This window comes from Thyridium curvatum (assembly GCF_004353045.1).
Source record: "Thyridium curvatum strain D216 chromosome Unknown NODE_73_length_209619_cov_86.844896, whole genome shotgun sequence".
NCBI classification, from domain to species: Eukaryota; Fungi; Ascomycota; class Sordariomycetes; order Thyridiales; family Thyridiaceae; genus Thyridium; species Thyridium curvatum.
Window position 1 is genome coordinate 130338 of NW_022156828.1, and position 15819 is coordinate 146156.

At 55.5% G+C, this 15819-nt stretch overlaps 5 protein-coding genes across 5 annotated transcripts; 3 read left to right on the top strand and 2 right to left on the bottom strand.

Annotated features, from left to right (window-relative positions):
• Nucleotides 1-1500: 1500 nt before the first annotated feature.
• E0L32_009746 (uncharacterized protein) lies at nt 1501-2427 on the bottom strand (the record flags this gene model as incomplete). Its single annotated transcript, XM_031144743.1, has 1 exon — nt 1501-2427. The coding sequence occupies one exon, from the start codon at nt 2425-2427 to the stop codon at nt 1501-1503; it is 927 nt and encodes a 308-aa protein (XP_030990517.1).
• Nucleotides 2428-3625: 1198 nt separating this feature from the next.
• Nucleotides 3626-5305, bottom strand: E0L32_009747 (uncharacterized protein; the record flags this gene model as incomplete). Its single annotated transcript, XM_031144744.1, has 5 exons — nt 3626-3786; nt 3840-3908; nt 4067-4164; nt 4582-4836; nt 4956-5305. 5 exons carry the CDS (start codon nt 5303-5305, stop codon nt 3626-3628), a joined length of 933 nt encoding a protein of 310 aa, XP_030990518.1.
• Nucleotides 5306-11115: 5810 nt separating this feature from the next.
• Nucleotides 11116-12245, top strand: E0L32_009748 (uncharacterized protein; the record flags this gene model as incomplete). Its single annotated transcript, XM_031144745.1, has 4 exons — nt 11116-11209; nt 11272-11813; nt 11883-11942; nt 12000-12245. 4 exons carry the CDS (start codon nt 11116-11118, stop codon nt 12243-12245), a joined length of 942 nt encoding a protein of 313 aa, XP_030990519.1.
• Nucleotides 12246-13215: 970 nt separating this feature from the next.
• E0L32_009749 (uncharacterized protein) lies at nt 13216-13838 on the top strand (the record flags this gene model as incomplete). Its single annotated transcript, XM_031144746.1, has 2 exons — nt 13216-13405; nt 13468-13838. The coding sequence occupies 2 exons, from the start codon at nt 13216-13218 to the stop codon at nt 13836-13838; spliced, it is 561 nt and encodes a 186-aa protein (XP_030990520.1).
• Nucleotides 13839-14592: 754 nt separating this feature from the next.
• Nucleotides 14593-15620, top strand: E0L32_009750 (uncharacterized protein; the record flags this gene model as incomplete). Its single annotated transcript, XM_031144747.1, has 2 exons — nt 14593-15137; nt 15203-15620. 2 exons carry the CDS (start codon nt 14593-14595, stop codon nt 15618-15620), a joined length of 963 nt encoding a protein of 320 aa, XP_030990521.1.
• Between the last annotated feature and the right edge of the window lie 199 nt (nt 15621-15819).

The window sequence follows — 15819 nt, forward strand, 5'->3', positions numbered from 1 at the left end:
CAAGCGCGCCTTGCTTCAGACAAGGGTAGGTCCCCTCCCGAGAGTCTCAGTCTAGCGTTGTCGGCTTCGTCTTTGTGTCGTGGTCGCAGTCTATGTCGTAGACCGAGGTTTGTGGATGACTTGTTTATGCAACTTTTTGAGGCTTGTCTCTCTCACAACTTGCAGCGAGACGATGTGATGATGTGTGGTCTGGAGTGGGGCCCCAGCCGCCGCTCATTTTTGCCTAGCGTGCACTTTGACGACGCTTTGTGCATTTAGTCACATCCTGCTGCCTGATAATTGGGGCACCACTTTATGCGCTGCTGAACACAATGGCAAACTCGACGAAGAAAAGGACGGCTCGAGGAGCAAAAGACGCAGGATGTCAATCTCGACGCAGTCTTTCATATATTATAGGCATACACTGCAGTGTATGCCTCAGGGATATTGCTATCTGTAGTGTTTTTTTTTTTTGGTGGTGTATTGTACTGTGCTCTGCCCTCCGTCCTCCGGAGATGATCCCAACCAAGAAAAAACCAACAACAAAAGACCAAACAAGCCCGTGAAAACCCCCCAAGGTGGGCGATTGTCGCGCTCGAAAGGTGAAGAAAAAAAAAAAAGACAAAGTGTCGGGGTATGTCTAGCGATTGTCCATAGAGTTCCCAAATAGAGAAAAAGAACGAGAGCGGGAAGAGAAGAACAAAATAAAAAGGACAAAAATCGAGCAGCTAAACTCCCCAAAACAAATGCCATCGCTCCATCCCCCTGGTAGCCCCGTCACTGGTCCCCGAATGTGGTAGCCAGACCACCATCCTCCCTGCCTGACCCGAGGCTTGAATGTGCGCTCCAGAGCCCGGGCCGGGATCGCGGGGTCGTTCGACGAGGGAGATCTGGACAGACGGGGCAAGACAAAAGCACAAACACAGGCATTGTGTTCTTCAGAGGCTTCAGAGGTGAGCTGCGGGTATCCTTCCATGTCGTCCAAGTCCTAGTCCTTCCATGCAATCTTGATTGATCAGAGAGACGCTTCCCTGTAAACCCCATGACCAGCCAGAATCCCCGGCTCCCTTTCCTTGTCCCGCCCCAACTGTTACACCATATACCCAATGAACTCAGAAGTGACGAGGTTGTGTTTTTTGTTTTTTGGTAAGAAAAAGGTGTTTTGGGTTTGTACAAGTGCTGTGGCCGGGCTTTGGAGGCAAGAGACATGGCCTGTCAGTTGCCACCAACGCGGCCCCCAATCCGAGAGAAGAAGACGTCGAACCGTCAAACAAAGTAAGAGGGAATAAAAAAGCCATTACATCAATCAGGTCCCATTCTACCACACAAGGGGAGCACCCAGGTTGCCCTGGGCTGTAACGAGCATCGCTGAAAAGGTCCCCAACTCCTCGCCAAGTCGCCGTAGCGCAGAACCCAAGGACAAACTGGAGGAGAGATTCGAGCAAGAACCGAGGCTGTGCTGGTGGTCGTAAACATCGTGACAGTCAAATATAGAAAAACAGAATACAGCGACGAGGGCTCTTAGCTCTCATCTTCTGCATCGTCGTCGTCCTCCTCCTCTACGCTCGACGCGTCCAGCTTGGCCTTTTTGCTGGCCGAGCCCGAGCCGCCCTCCGACTTGCGCTTGGATCCGGCCTTGGCCGCCGGCTCCGTCTCGCCGCCCTCGGGCTTGTTCTCGTCGCCCCCGGCAGCCTTGCTGCGCTCAATCTCGGCGACCTCTTCAGCCGTTAGGAAGCGGCCGCCCGGGCCACGCGGCCTGCGCATTGCATGGTTGTGGCGAGACTCGTGCAGGTACGGCTTGCGGCCCTTAGACGTCAACCGCAGAGCCTCCTCCAGCCGCTGTCGGGCTACGCGCCTCTTGAGGATCCGATGGAACTGTTTGGCGTTGACGTAGAGCGGGGACTCCTCAACGGGTGCCGTGGCCATTTCTGGGGATTGGGGTGGGTGCAGCGGCGGCACAACACCGCCACGCGCGCCCGCATGGTTCATCATCGTCTGCGCGTTGGGCACGCCGGGGCTTGTGACTTGGCTCAAGCGACGCTGGGGCATGCTGTTCATCTGTTGCGGCGATCGGGGGTCCCTACCCTCCTTCTTGTTGACGCCGCCCATCCGCGGCGAGGTCTGCTGGAGGCTTGGGTCCGAGGACATGCCGTAGGCGTAATTTGATCCCGAGGCGGCGGCAGTCGCTGCCATGGCTGCGGCCTGGATCTGGGGCATGGCATAGCCCATGCCCTGTTGAGGCACGCCGTAGGGTTGCTGATACATGTTGTGGGTTTGGTTCGTCGCGGGTTGTTGCTGTTGTTGCTCTTGCTGCTGCTGGTGTTGCTGTGACGACAGGATTGGCGAAGTCTGCTGGAGATGTTGGCTCGTGGGCGATGTGATGTTATTGTTCGATGCGGAATTGTGATATGTGCTTTGTGGTTGTTGCTGATATTGCGCGTACTCCATCATTATCCGCAGCGCGGGATGTGGTGCAGGCGAAAGCGACCGGAGAGTCTCGACTGGGGGGCCGGGATCTCGCTCGTCGTGGGCGTTCTGCTCAGACGCGACTCAGGGCGCTGTGTAGATCGCGGGGTCGTCTAGATGAAGTGGCTGCTGCAATCTGTATTTGGGACAAGGTCCTGAAGGCTGGAATCGCGCAGCGACCTGCCTATGTAATTGAGAGCCTGGCGGAGGAGGCTCTTGCGCCGATCCGAGTGTTGGGCACAACGCGCGTTGGTGCGATTGTCGTCACTTGGGTACCCGTGGAGGTGGGTTGGATGTTCACACCCCAATCTATTGGATCTGCGTGGATGCGCTGGCAGTCTTGTAGCTCGGGAGGGAGGTGCGTAATTGGTCACACCACGGCATATGCAGCCCGATGTAGTTGCGGTGCAGTTCAGTACGGAAGGTAAGTCCCTCTCTGGTACTGGGCCCGGTGCTTCAGAAGACAAGGAATCCAGTTGCGGGAGCTAGTTGGGCGGGATTGGCGCGAAGTGCTCTGTGCGGTGGTGCGACTCCTCGAATTTTGCCCCTGGGCGGACCGAAGCGAGGCAGCCGACTGGCAAGTAATTGTAGGTTCGCGACGAAAGAGCACGACGGATCTAGCCCCAAAGCGCAGGCTAGCTTGTCGAGGATGCTGGTAGGGCCCTTATACCCGAGATCTGTCCAACCAGAAACGTCAGTGTCGCTCGCAGACCGTTTGGGCTAAAGAGGGCGGATGATGTGACAATAAGAGGGGGCCAGGAAATCCTGGGGTGGTTACTGCGTATATTCTTGGACCCTGGGGCACCACCACCACCACCACCACCACCACCACCGCTTTCTGATGCGCTGGCATGCATGACGGCATATGCACGAGCCGGGCCCACCGTGGTTACCAGCTCAGCAGCCCTTCAAGCCTGATCTCGCCCACGGTGGCGGCGGTGCAAGACGCCTGACGGGAGGGGTAATGGCGGAACATTGAGATTGACAACTTTGTCACAGAAGCATCGCGACCGCCGACGTTGCGGGCCAGGGTCATATCCGACCATTGCAGCCTCAGGGCCATCTGCAACCTGGGTTTGCACACTATGAAGCCGGGGCTGCAGTAGCAAGGATTGGTGACAATTTCTGCGAGGCAAAGCGCAAGGCAGCTGCTGCAGGATGACGCGCGCGTATAAGACCCTCACAGGTAGACTTCTACATGTTCGCAATAGGCCTCGCCGGCATCACCAGCACGCCGGTCGCCTTGCCGTTCGTGTGTTTGGGCAATGCCGACTAGGCACCGGATGAAGCGGTTCACAGCCAGAATGCCGTTCCACCGCTCGCGACCGAGGCATCGCTGTTCTATCCGGGGGTATGACAGGCTCTATAGAGTTCTTGGGTACGATGCGACACACCATAGACTGAGCCGGCCTGAGCTCCTGAAATGGGGGACACAATGGTGTCGCCGTGGGCGGGTCTCTTGGCTGTTTGTGTGTGTGTGTTCATGTGGGTGTGGGCGGTGTACCCTTCCAGCGAGCCGGAAGAGGGGGTGAGAGACAGAAGAGGTGGGGAAACGAAGGGTGATTTCGAAACGGAGTGCTTGACGAAACAAGAAGGTTCGAAAGAAGAAGAAAAAACATACCTGGGTTTATGGTGTGTGTGGTGTCTTTTTGCGCCGAAGTGGCACACGGGTCTGAACGGTCGGCGGCAGCGATTTGCTGGCCGGACTGGCGGGTTCTCCTGCACCAACCAGGTCAGCGATATGCCCTCTCAGGTTTCAGAAAGATTGAGGGTGTCCCCAAATGAGCGTGAGATAAGAAGGCGCGGGCGCAAAGAGCGAAAGCCTCCAGGCCGGAGCTACACAAGACTTTCCCCAACCCACGACAGACGTACTTTGCATAACCACGCGTCGTAAGCAGTCAACCCCCGTTTTGTCGAGCGACACGAAAGCAGACCCAGTGTAACACGCTCGAAGAACGGGCACGCACATGGAATCATGGGGGGGAGAGAAGGACGGGAAAGGTGCAGCGAGCCGACAAGTTAAGTGAAATGGAATGCGGAAGGCAGCGCAAATGTGCACACGGAGGCCAGAGGAAGGCAGAACGGGACAGCTACATACCTGGCTCTATACAGGGAGCGTGAAATCAAGACTCTCACCCCAACGCCCTGTCAAGCAGGCGTGAGGGTCGCCAGAGGAATGGACGACGAGGGCAATGACCGAGGCGTCCAGTAGCGACGCGAGAGACGGGCGTCGCGGGTGTTTTGGAAGATTGTTCTCCGCAGGCAGGGAGAATCACGGGACTGGGAACAGGTCCAATAACGTCGACGAGAGTGAAGCTGGCGATGATGATAGGCCTCTGGAGTTGCGGCGATGCGATAAGTCGAGCAGTCGCGACGAGGATGCCTCGCGTGCTGATTTGTCGAAAAAGAGTCTGGGGATCTCTTTTTCTATTTGCGCGGATGGGTCCAGCGTCAGGATGGAGAGAGATGGCTGGCTGGAATTTCCCTGGGCAGTGGGCTGGCGGCCTTACTTAACAAATCGGCTGCGACACGAAGCGACAGGGATCTGCTCTGGGTCGTGTCCTCCGGTCGTCGCAAAAGAGGCAGCTAGGGAATCCGGCTGAGCTCTGGCCCCACTGGCAGTCAAAATTGGATATGCCGCAGCCAGGATTATCGCAATTGTGACGACGTGAGAGAGTGTGGAGTGTGCGTCTTTGTGTGTGCGTGTCAAAGTACCTGTGGTTTTAAGGTCGGTCTGAGGTGCAATTACTGACTGCACCGAAGGAAAGGTGGTAAAGAACGGCGCGATGGCAGAGACAACGAGCTGCAGCAAGATGACGGGTTCAATTGCGCGCTGTTTCTGGCCTGCTGCAACTGGCATTCAGCTCCGGTAAGCCAGGAGGTTTGGTATGACCGTATGCACGGGAGTTGAGTTGATGTAGGTAGATCCGAGAGGTACCTAACGGAAAGCCCTGGGACGTGTGCGCTAGCAGGTAGTCACGTCACAGGTGGTCAGAAAGGAAATGGCGGCGGGTGAGCGGGGTTGTCGGAAGGGGGGGTAGGTCCTGTGCTGGTGACTGACTGCCGTCGCGGCGCGTCGCAAGACTGCTCGTTGTTTGCCGCTTGCTGGTTGGGCTCTGTGCAAGGCGAGCGAGTCCTTCCTCGAGTCGCTTGTCAACCCAGAGAAGAAGACCAGACGGAGGGAAAAGCGGCTGCCGGCTGTGCGAGATCGCAAGGGCTTGACGTGGCAAGCAGGCTGGGCTGAATGGGAATTGCTTTTATTCTCCGGGAAAACTCCCGAGGCTGACGCGCAAGAGCCAGGCTCGTGTTTCAATCCGATCAATCGACACCGCACACTGGCTGGCGACGGGCGTGAAAGCTACTGCGACTCGGTCAACTTTGTTTCGACTGCGCTGCGGTCGGTTTGCGACGCAATGCTGATTGGGTCGCTGCGAGACCGTTGTCCTTCGATGGTCGACTTCGGTAGCTGGCAGCAGAGGGGCAGGATTTGATTTGATGGAAAAGAGTGGTCTGGTGGACCGACAAAATGGGTGGTTGATTGGTTGTGGGAGGAGGAGAGACGAGGGGAGAGTCGAACGATGATTTGAGGGCGGGCGAGACTCTTTTAACGTCTGTGACTGGCTGATTCAGCCTAGGGCCACCAAGACAAGTGGGTCCAACCACGCCCGAAGAAGTGAAGAAAAAGTCCCTTCCGACTTGTTACTTTAAGCCACTCTGCTCGTGCTCCTTTGCCCATCCTCATCATCATCATCTCCCTCCTCTCTGCTACCGAACCAGGCAGATCACATGCAGGCGAAGCATTCAGAACAGAGTGCATTGCTGTCTATCTACGGTATCCTCACTAACCCCCAAGCTCCTAGACAACAAGCAAGTGAGAGCCACTGCGAGGCTAACTGATCATTGCATGCCACGTCCGTGACTGTCTCGACGCAGTTGCTATTAGTCATATAATCTCGAAATGACCTGCGATGCGAAGAAGAGACACTGTACGCGTGCTGTGGATGTCACCGCTCCCACTCCCACAACGTACCTACCTTTATCGGCGGCGCAGGATGTGGGTGTGGGAGGGCCAACACCGCGTTCGTCTTCACAAAGTGCGGAAATAAATGGTGGCTGGTGGGGGCCAGAGACATCCAAGACCGTGCGAAGAATGCCTCGCTGAACGCGTACCTACAACTTGCAAGCTTGTGTCCGTTATCCATGGAGCTTATGTGCTACTGCTATGGCCCTGCCTGCGGCCCAAATGTGATTGGTCAAGGTGGCGTGATGCCACCTCCCAAAGGGTCAGCGAGTCGCCTCTGTACCTGTGCAAGCATTCAGGGAGCAATGGAAGGGTGCCTGAATGAATGTTCCATCATCACTCGACATGAAATTGCCGTTCCCTCCCCTTCTTTCCCTGTTCCTTGATCCGTCCCCCCCAGCAGCCTCGCTCCCGAACGCCTTGTGCGTCCCTAGAAGGCTTCTGGCTGGTCCAGATACGAACCACCCAGGCCATGTTATCCCCCAAGCTTCACTTTTCACTGTATCTCGCAGTGATATCGCTCCCGGGCGGTACGGGACGCACTAGCTCGAGGCAGCCTGTAGATCTTGTACCGAAGTGCCTGGTCGCGACAGTCCGGCAGGTCTCCACGCCCATCACACCTCACGTTCTCTGCGCGTGCGGTCGCGCGCGCCACACTATCGCAGTTCATGCGTTGCACTTCCTTCACGTCAGTACAAGATCTGCTGCCTGAGCTCCTGGTAGTATTGCTGCTGTTGCCGTCGCCTGGTGTCTTTACCCAGGCTCTCCTCTTGCCGTTTTCTCCGTGAGCTTCGCGATCCATTTGCACATTTCCCCGCCAGATGGCCTCCCCCCCCCAAATCCACACGGCCATCGAAACAAGGTTTCGGCGGGTACGAGGATCGGCTCCTTGGGGGAGATCCCCAATGTGCAACACGGCAGTCGACACCGCTTGCAACTCGTCTGGTAAGACGAAGCGTTCCGAGCAAGCCGGGTCGCTCACTTGCAGCAGCGCTGGAGGCCCTTGCTAAATTTAGAGTTAAAATGGCTCACGCCTGTTGCCTTCCCGGGGTTGGGGGAAGAGAATGGATGCTTCATGTGGCGCGAGAGTGCGGCTGGGATCACTGGTGCGAGTTTTTGGCTGAGGTGGCTGGTATCACGTGGGCCTCGAAAACGCAATCCCTGTCCGAGCAGGGCTCTCTCGACATCAGGTTTTGGCGCCCAACCGTCTGCCGTCCGTCATCAGCAGAGACAAAGTTCGTAGAAAGTGCGTCGTCAGGAGGCGGTGCTGAAGCCGATGATCGTGCATCCCCGAAGCAGGGAATCATCCTGGGCGGCCAACGCATCATTGGCGAAATGTCGGTGTGCAAAAATGGGTGTTTCGTCCGTCAGGAGGCTGAGGAGCCAAAGTACTTTTCCCTCTCTCTCCAGCAAGCAACAAGTAATGCTTACGTGTAACCATGTAATGGACACTTGCTGGTACTTTTTTTGGCCTTTTTCGGTCTCTTTTTTGCATCCCAGGCGGAAATGGAAGAGATGGTGTCTCCAGTTGGTTTGATTGGCTCAGAATGATCCCAAATTGCACGCCTTGGAGCGACGTGAGTGGCTGGGATGTGCAAAGGTCCTTCCATTTCTGGGCATTCCCTAGGCAGCCATTGGATCACGAGCTTCATTTCCACCAGCCATTTTCAGCCTATCATGTCGCCTCCCGCCTCCAAGAAACCTGCCTTTGAAACAGTGATGACTTGATTTTCCCTTCCTTGCTGTCGTGTCTGTCTCCGAAGTTTTGACCAGTGTCAGTCAGGGTCCCAGTCTTTTTGTTTGGGCGAGTCGGTCGGTCTCCTTTGACATTTTTCTCTTGCCGCGCGGCCAGATAGCCGTGACGGCGTTAATGCTCATCGGCAACCACGGATGCGTTATTGTGCTATCATTGAAGGGATAGGATAAGAGAGTTGAGACTCGCGTTGAATAAGGTAGATAGAGCTCCTACAGGCAAATGCCAGAGCCTATTGCCTGGGCATGCTATGCAGCCCTCGGAAGTTCTCAGATGCACTATCTTGCCACTGCCCGTGCTTGATCGAGCCACCCCAGACAGCTAGCGTCGAGACTCCTCATCAACTCACTTGGTTCACTCAGTATTTCATTGCTATGCGATACTTGTCCTAATAAAGCCCGTACCTTCAACTTCAATGCCGTTTGTAGGTATGTAACTATTCACAATCGAATTACCCAAGTCACGTCTGAGCAGAGTTGCCAACCAATAAGTACGTAGTCAACTAAAACCCGCGAGCGAGCGACCATACCCTCTCTCTGCCTCCCACTCTCGCCTGCTGGAGCGCGCTAGTTGGTCAAGTCGATCTAATTTCGAGTCTCGAGGTTGCAGTTTTGGCAACGGATGTGGCTGCAGTCGAGGCATGCCGGTGTGGTGGCCTGGAGCATCAAGCCGAAGCTGCATTGGCACTGCCTTGCGCGATTCAGCAAGCGGTCAGCCAATGGCTCCCTGCCGCGCAAGATGCCGAGAGGAATGGTAGAGCGGGGGAAGCTCGTACACATGTCCAGTAGATGACCACCCTCCTGGGCTTCTGTTCCCCTTCCGCCAGCGAGCCCGAGCCGTTGTCAGCCGTCGAGCCTGATCCACTGCCGCTCGTCGATCCCGTCGCCGAGGCACTCATCTGGGGCGGCCCTTTTCCGGATGCGCTTGACCTCTTGTCGTTCGGGTTGGTCAGTGCTTCCGCCGAGAAAGACTGTCAAGGACGGTCGTTGGGGCTACGACGTATCTTATTTGCCGTTGGAATCGTCTTGCCGGTAGTCCCGGCTTAGTAGCATACTCGGCCGTGCTCTCCGGGAGGCTTTTGACAGAAGCAGAAAATCACAAGAAGCAATTACGCGGGGCTCTGACCTGTATTATTCCGCCCATGACGCGCTGGCTTGGCGGGCACGATGAACCCCGACAGGACCGTTGGCGAACTGCCGAAGCTACATCCGTCATAATCATACCACGCGGCTGCTGCTCATTGGCAAGATTTTGATTGCCAGGCGGGGTGTGACCCATTCATTTGAGGGAACGACATGGCAAGGCTGTGGCGGAGGAGCGTCTCGGAAGATGCACTAGGCATGACGTTGTTGGGGTCACGCCAGGACGCAACCTGCAGAGCGAGGGCATGCTTTGGGCCAGTCAGATCGGACATGATGTGCACTGCATGAACGATATATGCCTCGCTATCACGTTCGGGTCGGAACATGTTGGCATCATCGGCTTCTAGAGGCCTGCGAGACATGGCCCAAATAGTATCACTTACCTCTCTGGCCGCAAATGAGGCGGCAATTGGCTACCGACCAACACCGGCCGTGTTGATTCCCTATTCTCTTACTCTCTTACCCAACGCTACTGGCTTGTGGTATTGTTGGGGAAGAAAGGTGTTCATCTAAGCTTTCAGGGCGCCCAAGGAGAGTTGGGCTCGCAAGAGTGACCTCCTGTGCGCTTGACTTGAGATACTTGGGCTGGGTTGTGCCCACTTTTCCAACTGTCGAGAGCCTCTGAATTCCATACAAGGCGTGCTTGTCCCAGGCGACCAGTACCTGTGCCTACTTGACCTATAGGTAATAAATGTCTGGCCAGATGCTGGCCATCACTGTGGGTATGTACCGGTAGCACCCCGTCAATCTTATCTTGCATGCCAAATGATGTGCATTGGGTAGTGTACTTGCTTGATCAGCCAGCACATCGACCCATCTCGGGGTATTTGCAAGGGAAACGAGAGAGATTCCATCTATGCATCGTTTATCCTTACGGACTTTTTGTTTGGTGGCCAAGACTTCGCTAAAGATACTTATGCCTAATAAGATGTGTTGACTACCCGATCAGTAAGTTGAACCTTGGGAGCCTCCCTGAAACGTTTCTAAATAATTCTAAGACACCATACTTGATTCCAAGAACTGTTTCTTGACTTCATGTTTTCCTTATGAGGTTTCGACTTCGACTTGCTCCACGATACCATTTGAAGACCCAGTGTAGATTGATCATCGGTACGGATTGTGTTAGAGCCAGAAGGTCTGCCGTGACTACCCTCAATATACGCGTGCAACTACTCAGCGTCGTTGAACCATTGCAGACACATCTGCATATAAACTCCGCCCAGAGAATTAAGATAATCCCACTGGGAAATAAAGCCACTTGAAGTATTCATCACGATCCTCCAAGAAGAGGTGCGAGATCCTCACTATTGAATCCATTTCGTAAGGCGTCGCAATAACTTGTTGAATCGAGATCATGTTTAGCGTGTAACATTTATTCAATGTTAGTGTTGGCTGTAATGTCTCCTCGTACTCGTCGTCTTTCCTTTCAACTTTGGTGGCTTCTAGTCAGCAGGAATGGTCTTCATCATTTCACTTGCTCTACATTGCGCTGTCGTGAGAGTCATCAGGATGTAGTCCTCGACTACCGTCTAGAGGAAGGAATCGCGAGGGAATTCCGAGACATAACTAACAGGTGCTCGGGGATGGGTGATTAGTGATTACTGGCGGGGGCCACGGGAGTGAGCTCGGCAGCCCCACCTCCACTAACACCGAGTTTCACTTGTGAAGTCAACCCCCGTCAACGTAACTTTGAAGCTGGGCTCACCTTACTTCTCCTTGATGCACGAACTTGATCCTACAGCCACAGAACCAGGATGGGTGATCACAAACCAGTCGCTCTCGTAATCGGCGCATCTAGAGGGATCGGTCGCCAAGTTGCGATCCATTTGGCAAGCAATGGCTACAGAGGTGAGCCGCAACCGGTCCAGACGGAGCCGCGATAAGCCACCTGGGTTGCCTGTTCTGATTAGCTGAACGCGGTGTCAGTTGTCGTCGCGGCCAAGACGAACAGCGCGCCCGAGCCAGGCGCGCCCTTTCCACCAGATCCAAATTCGCGTCAGTCCACGATCCTGACGGTGCAGAAGGAGATCGAGCTGGCCGGCGGCGAAGCCCTGGCGCTGCAAGTGGACACGCGCGACCCCGACAGCGTCGACGCACTGGTAAAGGGCACCGTCCAGTCCTTCGGCCGCCTGGACGTCGTCGTCTACAATTCCGGGGCGATCTGGTGGGCATCCGTCGAGAGGACGCCTCTGAAGCGGTTCCACTCATGCAGGGGGTCAACGTCGAGGGACTGTACGCGACCGTGCAGGCCGCACTCCCGCACTTTGCACGGAATGGATGGAGCGGTCGCATCATTGTCGTCAGCCCTCCCATCTACTCCAGGTTCTTCAGAGGCAAGACGGCGTACGCAATGGGGAAGGTGGGCATGTCTGTCCTCACCAAGGGTCTCGCGATGGATTGGCAGCGTGAAGGCAAGACCGGCATGGCGATCACCAGTATATGGCCTGCCGTGGTGAGTTGTCTTGACTGGCAAGCTTCGGTCTTCTGCAGTGTTGTGACAGCTATTAAATGAGAATAACAGGCCATCCAATCCGCCGCCACGCCTGATCATCCGAGTGTGTTGCCAGATCTGAGGAAACCGGTAAGTCGTTCCGTGCGTCCAAACTTGAGATGGGCTGTCTGCTGAAGTGGGATACAGGACATTTTTGCAGATGCCATCCTCGCGATCTTGCGGGCTTCTGCAGAAGAGGTGAACGGCTGTCTCGAGCTAGATGAAGACTTTCTCCGCCGCAAAGGCGGCGTTAGTGACTTTTCTGGGTACAGCGTCGTGCCAGGGGCCACACCAAGGCGAATCATGCCCGCAATTCTTCCGGACCTTACGGTAGCCGAGCAGGACGACGAAGGCCAGCGGATAGACAGCTCACGAGGAGCGGCAAAACTTTGAAGGCATGGGGCTTGTGCATGTGTATCATCGTGCCAAGTACGCAATACACATCCAATTTCGACTGTAGATTTTCCCATTCTATCTAGTGAGGAAACTATAGATCCAGTCAATTGAGGCTCAAAGGTGCCAGTTTCAGAAGCCTAGAGAGAGTGCCAACTATTCCGTGTGGCGTCGAGCCGGCTTGTAACCCTAAGCGGTACCGCTATTTTATCCTCTCATTTGTGATCGATCTATCCAGAATCAGGAGAGAAGTATATTCTTGGTGCCACTCCTTTTTATCTAGCTAGACAACTTAGATACAGTTAGGATAATGAGACTTGTCCCTTACCTTGCTATCCTCCAAATAAAGATGACTTTGTGTGAACATCTTGGATGAACTATCTTTGACCTTATAAAGATGAAAGCCAAGATGGCTCTATCAATGTTTTTATTATCAATAATAGAACTGTTACCCATAAGCCCTGGCAAACCCCTCCTTCCCATCAACCTGACGTGGTAAACCAACAATAGCGAGACACTTTACTTAGAATTGTGCTGGAGGAGTCTATGCAAGGAGCCCCTTCCCTTTGGGCACTCCACCTAACTGGGTTCTCCAAGGCATCATAGGCACTGGGGATAAAACCAAAGTGAGCCCAAAGCTGATTTGAAGAATGATTTGAAAGTTGACAAGGGCATTTTTGGGACAAGTGAGTTACATTAGGTAGTGACTCACAGGGCTGTTGAGTTAGAGTGAATTGCAAGACTAGACTTCTGCCTTTTGACGCTCGGTCCAGCAGTCTCTGTATAAGAACGCGTGTGGATGCTTTTGCTAGGTATTTCCCACCACCAAACCATCGATAGTCGGTCCAGGCCATCACAACTCCAACCGACCTCGAGCAACGCCCCTACTGCCGAGCAACGCCCCTTCTGCCGAGCATCGCGGCCTCGATCCCATTTTCTAGTCTGAAAAGATAAAAGACCCCTCGCCACGATGTCTGCTAGCCCCGTCATTTCTGCCATGACACCCCCCACTCCCGTCGTTCAAGAAGGCAACGAGATCACCGTCACTCGCGCCATTTCTTCGAACATCCGAATCATCGTCGTTGGTACAAATACCACCGACATGGATCAAATCGCCAACGCCGCGGTGAATGCAATCGGCCAGATGGCTGGCGCTTCCGGTAGGTTCATTTACAACCCCATTCCGAAGCCGTGCGCAGTGTGATGCTGATAGGTTCCACAGCCGCAAACCTAGGTAGCCGCAACCACCACGAGGGAAATCCTCGAGATGACGCCAACTCCGTTCTGAAGGCGGTATTTCTGCCTTCAGACGGCCCGATGGCGTCCCGGATGGCAGCGTGCCTCAATGCCGCCATTGTCGACGGTAACCTCACCCTCTGTAACCAGTTTGGTGACAACATTCCCAATGACATGGCGGGCATCCACGAGGGCTTCGGCAAGATCCATGAGGCTATTCTTCAGGCCCAGGGAGATCGCCAAGCTGCCCAGCAGGCCGCTGCGGTCAAAGCCATGGCTAAGTTGCTCACCTGGGCGATTCTTGCCACGTCTTCCCTCGGCTGCATGGCTATCGCCGCCTACTATATGCGCCCCTAAGTCGTCGTGCGAGGTACGACACGCGAAGGTACGACTGACGTCTCCTCTCACTCCTTTCTCAACATTGACCCAACATGGGCTAACATTCCCGCAAAGATTGCAGGCTGGGGAACGCATGATGGAACTCGGAGGCGTGAAGTAGCGGCTGCTACGGTATGGGGAAAAAGAATGCTTGTCATTCACGGAAGATAGAAAAAGATCAGAAACGAAATTCAATCCCGGGAGACTCTTTCCCTTGAATCTCAGTTGCCGTCCCTGCTGGCAAGCAGTGTTTTGTGAGGTGCTGCCCGGATGCTTGTTGATCCAAGTGTTGTTATAGTGCTTGAATCCTGTACGTTTCGAGCAGTATTAGGCTTGACGGGTGCTCCGGAGGTAATTACGCTTTTGAAAGAGTCGTTTTCAACACCTGGCCTTTCTCTTCATCAATTAAAAAGCAGTCCCGAATACTAAAGGCCCATGGCCAACACTAAAAGAAGACCTGAGTTTATGTGCTGCTCTGCCGGCAGAGCCCCGGAGCCCATCTCATTCCTTGTTGACTTAGGAATCTCATTTGTTCCCAACATGAAAGCGGGGATGGCGGACAAGAAAAGAAATGCCATCCACAGGACACAAGCAGCTTTTTCGATTACACGGGCCCGTAGCGTGCCAGGTCTAGCCACCGGCTGCCTCGATACGAAGAGCCGGTTAGAAAACTCCTTTGTTAGCCGCTTTCGTATTGTATTCCACAATTCATGGTCTACCAGCGACTGCCATAATGCATGGTGCCGATCCTTCTTACATCACACTTTTCGGCCTCAAGAGCGCCCATGCGGCCATCGTGTCACCTAACAATCCCATGAACACTTATACGGACGGGCTTCAAGACTCGACTGGTAGCGTCAGCCGTCTTGAGTCTCACAATCAACCGCCTCTTGATTTGGAAATCGATCTCGGCCAGAACAAGATGGCGCCTCCAGGCAACATCACTCCCTTCGCGCCGGGCCCACCCCGCAAGAAGCAGGTCATATCCCTCGGCTTCTACCGCACAGGCTCCCAGTCCCTCAAGGAGGCCCTCACCATCCTGGGATACCGCGACGTCTTCCACTCCTCGGCGATAGTCGCCGACATGGAGCAGTGGCGCAGCCTGGCCGAGGTCACCGAGGCCAACGTCCCGAGCCTGCCGTCCTACGCCGGCGGCGACTACACGACGGCCGCCGACTGGGACGCCTACTTCGGCCCCTGCGAGGCTCTCACCGACGTCACGCCCTTCGCCGTGTCCCTGCTGGCCGCCTACCCGGACGCCAAGGTCGTCCTCGTGCGGTGCGACTTTGACTCCTGGGCCGCCAGCTTCCTCGGCACGCTCGTGCTGCCCTCGTCCGCCGGAGCCCTCGCCCGGCTCAGCGGCCGCTGGCTCGAGCCGCGGCTGACGGCCGCGCGGCGTGGGCGATGTACGCGGGCATGCTGGGCGTCGGCGACCTGCGCAAGCTGCGGGACCGGCGCGTCCTGCGCGCGGGCTACGAGCGCCACCACGGCCTCGTCCGGCGGCTCGTGCCACCCGGGCGGCTGCTCGAGATCGACCTCGCGGACCTGGGCTGGGGCCCGCTGTGCGCGTTCCTGGGGAAAGAGGTGCCGCCCGGCGACGTGCCGTTCCCGCGGCTCAACGAGTCTCGCGTCTTCCGCAACGAGTTTAGGAGGCTGCACCGGTCGATGCTCGCGGCGGCGCTGGCGATGCTGTGCGGGTATGTCGGGCTTCCCCTGCTGGTGCTCGCTGGTGCGGTGTGGTATGCGCGAACGAGGGTGTGATCGGATGGTAGGCCGATATGTTGATGAGAGACAAAGGCCCTTTTTCCAGACTCGATTCAGCGACCGGCTGAGTTATCGCACATACTTCAAGATTCGAAGCGGAGTTATCGATTGCAACGACAACCTGTATAATACATCCTTTTCTCCTCGATACCGGGATGGGTAAATACACCGAGTCGCAGGGAGTTTCACAGCCTCC